General features: G+C 39.0%; 1 protein-coding gene across 1 annotated transcript; it reads left to right on the top strand.

Moving 5' to 3' along the window:
* The first annotated feature begins 2289 nt into the window (after positions 1–2289).
* LOC116205099 lies at positions 2290–4808 on the top strand. Its single transcript, XM_031537575.1, has 4 exons — positions 2290–2513; positions 2814–3011; positions 3429–3644; positions 4052–4808. Exons 1-4 carry the CDS (start codon positions 2511–2513, stop codon positions 4307–4309), a joined length of 675 nt encoding a protein of 224 aa, XP_031393435.1. The 5' UTR covers positions 2290–2510; the 3' UTR covers positions 4310–4808.
* Positions 4809–6129: the final 1321 nt, after the last annotated feature.

The raw sequence follows: 6129 nt of genomic DNA, 5'->3' as shown, positions 1-6129 counted from the left end.
TAAAATGATTTGCTTATTAAGAATCATAAAATTATCAAAAAATGGTTTAAAATTTCACACAATAATATTTCAATACAAACTTTCCTTTTGAAATGTCTCTTACAAATTTGATTTATACACTGTATACTCTATTTCATAAATTTTAGTTTGTGGTTTAGACTTATATATGATCAATTAAATATTTCATTATTATATGATTATAAATTGATCATTTTAATCCTATTGTCTATGAACTTATTTAATGTAAAGTTGAATTTTAATATATAGATATAGATATATGTGTGTGTATATGTATATATGCAGGATCAGGTCTAGAGCACTTTAGAGAAAATATGGCCTTTCGGTCAAGTCATTATTTTTCAATAAGATTGATTTGTTTTAATTTTAACTTTAATTCAACACACTACACAATAAAAACACGTATTTTCCAAGTCAAAAATTTTAACTTTAACTTTAACTCAACACACTATATAATAAAAATACATATTTTCCAAGTCAAATTTATAATTATAATTTATTTATCATTTTCTATAATAAAAATCAAAATTACTTTAATTCTGAATTCAAACGGTAAACAACTTGGAAACATGGTTTGTTCTATTGTCAGGCTATTATCAATGATGTGGAAAGTTCTTACCATAACTTTGTCCATGGAAGTGGAAACATATGATGCCGGTTTCCCTTCTCTTCCACTTCACTTGGTTTCACCAAAGAAAGATCTACACCGGAAACACGATTTACACATGTTGAAGTTGAATGCATGCTCCCCACTTTTTACTGCTAAATATAATATATATATGTATGTATATTTATTTATTTATTTATTCGGACTCAACCTCTTGTAAATTCAATGTCATCTTTTCATCTCGAACATGCATATATATATATATATATATACACGCACACACAAATTAGGCATCAACAAAAGTTGCACCGAATGGATGGATGAACAGTCTATTATTAGCACATGAATAATGAACCATTAATTTGCATAATAAAATAATAATGGAATTAATTCGTCCTTATCTCTTCATTGTAAGATTAATTTTAAATATATTAATAATATATTATGCAGCGAAATAAATTGATCTCCAGTCATTGCTTTGATTAAATTAATGATATTTCACAATCTGAAAGAGAAACGAAACCGAGAATATTTTCTAACTCTTAACCTCTTTATATGGGACGTTCAGATGGACACACATGCCTTTTAAAATGGGCGGAGCTAGGGGCCTTTAAAATTTTATTTCCTTATATATCCTCACATCAAAAGGATATTAATCGCAATCTACAAGATATGAAATATGTCACTCAAATCACGAAATATATTATAACATGAAGACCACCTAATTGATAGATTATTTCCTTAATTACATACCTATACAATATATTCTTATAGTCATTGCTAGCTAATGAAAAATCATCTGAGATTTTCCCAATATAATAAGGGCACTAAGCACTTGGTGCTAAGCAGTACAACCTTCGTTTGTAGTACAAATGAGAAAAACAAGAGAGAAAGGTATGGTTGATGGAAAATGAAAAATTGACAAGGACTAGTCGGATACTTAATTAAAGCTCGTTTAGCCAAAAATGCTTAGTTACAAAATCATGCTAGAAAGCAACAAGCCCCAGTGGATATTCTAATTCCATGTTTTGTCAGCAAACGGATTAAGATCAAAGAGTTCAGTATGCCTTATATTAGTGAATGAGGATTATTATTGGAGATGTTTGGAAACTCAGAATTATTGTGGAGAAGAAGAAAACAATATACATACTATTATTATTATTATTATTATGGCAAAAAAAAGAGGTGCCGTATTAATCCAAATCTAATTCAACTAATGACAGAATGGAATGCCGGAATCACTATTCCATTTCAATAATTGATTATTGCGAGGAACACAAAAAGAAAAAGAAAAAGAAAAAGAAGGGATTTCATCGTCTTTATTAAATGCTAATCCTCCAATAATGGTCCTTCATTGTGATTATTATGGATTATAAAATTGGGTCACAGGGAAATTAAATTAAAAATATTAGGAATAAAAATAAATTAATTGATGAGACCAAAGTATTTTTTAAGAGCAACGAAAATGAAAGGAAACGAAGAAAATTAAAAGGAAAGGAGGAGGTTGGTTCCTTGCAACTAACGCATTCCCGAGCCGGTTCGGCTTCGGACTCAGGTTCGGGGCTTGGTCCGGGTGTAGACTTTGATCGGATAAGAACGAAACGAGGCGACTCACTCTCTCTGTCTCTGTCTCTCTCTCTCTCTCTCTGTGTCTTCTTCTCTACAAGAGAACCCATTCTCCCCACTTTCTCATAAAAACTCTTTTCCTCGAAGAACCCTCGCACTTCAGACATTCTCTCTCTCTCTCCCCCTCCCCCTCTCTCTCTCTACTGATACATACAAGACTGAGTATAACAGGGACGGTACTCTGTTCCACAGATTCAAGCTGGCGATCGAAAACCAGGAGACCACTGTCCGAGAAATCAGGCCCAAGAACCGCAGAATCATGGTAAACAACACACTTACCAAGCTGCAACCTCTCTTTATCTCTCTCTGTAATCTGTTTTCATCTGCGAAATGATTCCATTCTTGATTTCTCAGCTGGTTTTCTCCGTTTGAGTGAATCTTGATTGTTCTGTTTCTTCAAAATGTAATTTTTTGTTATGGATTTTCAGCAGGGCAATCGCTCTCCGCAGAGAGCTGTTGTCAGTCGAATCTTTCACACAGACGCCGTGTTTCAGTTTGGATTGATTTCACTGCAGTGGAAAGTTCTGATATTTACGGTTCTTCTTGATTGGATTGAGAACAGGGTGCGGGGGGTCCTGAAGATGACGACAACAGGTGGCCGCCATGGCTGAAGCCTCTGCTGAGTGAGAGCTTCTTCGTGCAGTGTAAGATTCACGCGGACTCCCACAAGAGCGAATGCAATATGTACTGCTTGGACTGCATGAACGGTGCTCTCTGCTCTCTCTGTCTCGCCCACCACAAGGATCACCGCGCCATTCAGGTCCAGCCCATGTCCCTTTCACCTGCATTCTCTCCAAGATTCCTCCTTTACAAATCCCTTTTACCCGATTAAAGTTTTCCCGATTTGGTTTGGCCTTTCATCTCTCTCTCTCTCTTTCTCTCTCTCTCTCTCTCTCTCTCTCTGTTTATTGTCTCTTTTGAAACAGCGGAATCCTCTGTTCTGACACTTTTTATGCGACTCTTGAAGTTCTTATCTTATCACTTTGAATTTCATTCTCCCCTGATTGAATGGCATTGATCGACTAAATCAAAAACCAGCATCCGTCTGGTCCATTGCTGCTCCAAAAGTTCGAATTTTTCCGTCATTCCCGCAATCGTTTCCTGGTTTGACTACATCTAAAGGCTGGTTTGTTGCTGTCAATCTTCTAATAAAGAGCTGATTTGATCGTTGTTACAGATAAGGCGGTCGTCGTACCACGATGTGATAAGGGTGTCGGAGATACAGAAAGTGCTGGACATAAGCGGAGTCCAGACCTACATTATAAACAGTGCGAGGGTTGTGTTCTTGAACGAGCGGCCACAGCCTAGGCCCGGAAAGGGCGTCACCAATACCTGTGAGGTCTGCGAGCGCAGCCTCCTCGACTCCTTCCGCTTCTGCTCTCTCGGTTGCAAGGTATATTATCACTGATTAATCATCTAGCATTGCTATTGTTTTCTTTGGTATTTTAGGAGATGAAGCAAAAGAAAAATGTTTCAGAAAATTGATTTCAGTGCCAAAGAGGGTGATGTCTTATTTTTGCCGGGAAGCCGGGGAGCTTGGTCTTGGATTGCCTAATCTCCGGCTGCTTTCCCCACTTCGTTTTCTTTCTTTGTTGACCCAAGAAATGCATTGTGTATTTTCAGAAAACATTTTTTCCCGGTTTTCTGCTGAAACTGAAAGTTGAAGGACTGGAATGGCTGCATTTTCCTTTAATTTAACTGTAAGACGAAATCGGGTTCTACGGGTCAATTATGGTTTAGTTCTCAGTGGTGGATTCATCAATTATTGACAGCTCTTGTTACTTTCCGATTGAATGACAGATTGTGGGGACATCGAACAATTTTGTGAGGAAAGCTAAGGTGATGAAGCAGCAGCGGTCGGCCCCGACAATGGGGTCTGACTCAGAGGATTCATACAGCAGCAGCAGCAGCCGTGGCCAGGGCCGCCACAGGAGCACCAAGATCCACAGCTTCACTCCCTCCACGCCCCCTCCCAGCTCCACCAGTTACCGCATTGCCAAGCGGAGGAAGGGGATCCCCCACCGGGCCCCAATGGGCGGTCTAATCATAGAATACTGATAACGTAACTGTTATGAAGGCCTTACATACACTGCTCATGACAGGATAAAACACCAGTGTGCGATCGAACTACAGTTCTCTCTCGTATCTCCTTTTATGAGATCCAATCCTGTACCCGAGCTTCGATGGGTCTGAGGCCGGTACGAGGTTTAAAGGACTTGCATGTGTATATAGAAGCATAATAGAAGGAAGGGGGTTGGAAGTGAAACCATTGGCGGAGTTCAAATGGTAATAATCAATATGGTCCTCCTAGTGGAAGAACATCGGGAAAAGGAGAGAGCCCGAATTACGTAGAGTTGATCATACGTAAGTTTTGGGGATAGTTTGTTTCCGAGCTTTGTCTATGCAAAATGTACATACTGTTTTGTGGGGATACAAAAGCACGTGACAGCGTGTTAGCTTAGTCGGTAAAAACCTCGTTATGTATGCCCCTCGGCCCCGAGGGACCTTGTGTATATGTGGGAATGGAATAAAAAGGGAGGCTCTTGTTATCGTACTAGCTTTTGCGCCCCGTATGTTGGCAATGTGTTTTATTTCGGTAGTTAGCGAAATTTGGGGCTCGTGAAAAGTATTTTCGGCGTTGTCGCCATCGGTTAATTTCTAAACGCGGGAGGTTTTTCCATAGGGTCGGGTCCCACAGCGGGCGGCCCCGTGCGGGACGGGAGGGTTAGTTGACGTGTCAGCTGCTGATTAGGCAGTTGAAAGCTAAAGTGTACTGGTTCGCCGTATAGTATGATTTTCTCCTATCATTCACAGCCGCCCAAAACGAAAGTGAAACGTCTCTTCTGGTGTGGGGGCTCGGACTCTGATGTGGGTTCTGTTCTGGTCTTTGTTTTTCCTTTGGGTTTCGTCGTTTTTGTCTGGTGGGTCCCGTTTTCAGAATCGAGCTTATCAAAATGTCTTGTCCTTCTGATTGTCTCTGGGGGGTGATTGGCTGTGTTGATGCCCATTGTATACGCGGGTCAAAGGACCACTCCCACACGGTACGATCTTCGGCCAAACCGTACCAAAAACTGCAATTCTCTTTCAATTTTCTTCTCGATCAATACGGGATGAGAAAAACTCTAGCGCGTCCAAATGGATACTATAGCTTAAGTTCGTGCCAAAGGTATCGTATTGAAGATCGAGGAATATCAGAGTTAAATGTAAAGGATGCTTTCTTCTTTTTTATCGATCGTAAGACGATTCAAATCCTGTTTTGGAGGAATGTGACGGGGCGCAGGGTCCCATTTCGAATGGGGAAGACCAAGTTGATCCTTATATGCTTTCTGTGTGCAAGCCCCACTAGCTTGACGGGGCTGAACAATTCCCTTTTCCTTTCTTTTCTTTTCTTTTTTTTTTCTTTTAAATTTCAAAATGGCAATAATGATGATAATTAAATTAAAATACATAAAAAGGAAAAAGATGAAAGAGATTCTAAAGTGGTGAGTGCGTGCTTTCTCATTGTTCTTGTCCATCCGAATCTTTAGTTAGGCTCAAATAATCTCTTTATCAAATAATATTTACGGATGATCACAGGGAAAAAAATATTTAAGAAAAACATTTCTCCTCCCCCCCCCCCCTCCAAGTGTATGCCAAACACGTAAAAATGTCATATTTACGAGACCATTACAGCTCAAAAAGTATATAATTACGTATTACAATTGATTCCATAAGATATTCCCTAGCGAAAATGAGCAATTCAAAATATCAATCCGGGTTACTTAGTTTGAAATGAATCATCAAGTCCATATCAATCGATTCACAATTAGTGAAAGTGATGCGTAATTTTGGTTTAATCCGTATCAGCTTCTTTTCAGACTTTTTAACTTTTAACCATC

The sequence above is a fragment of the Punica granatum genome, chromosome 4 (genome assembly GCF_007655135.1).
Source record: "Punica granatum isolate Tunisia-2019 chromosome 4, ASM765513v2, whole genome shotgun sequence".
NCBI classification, from domain to species: Eukaryota; Viridiplantae; Streptophyta; class Magnoliopsida; order Myrtales; family Lythraceae; genus Punica; species Punica granatum.
This window is presented reverse-complemented; position numbering and strand designations above follow the sequence as displayed.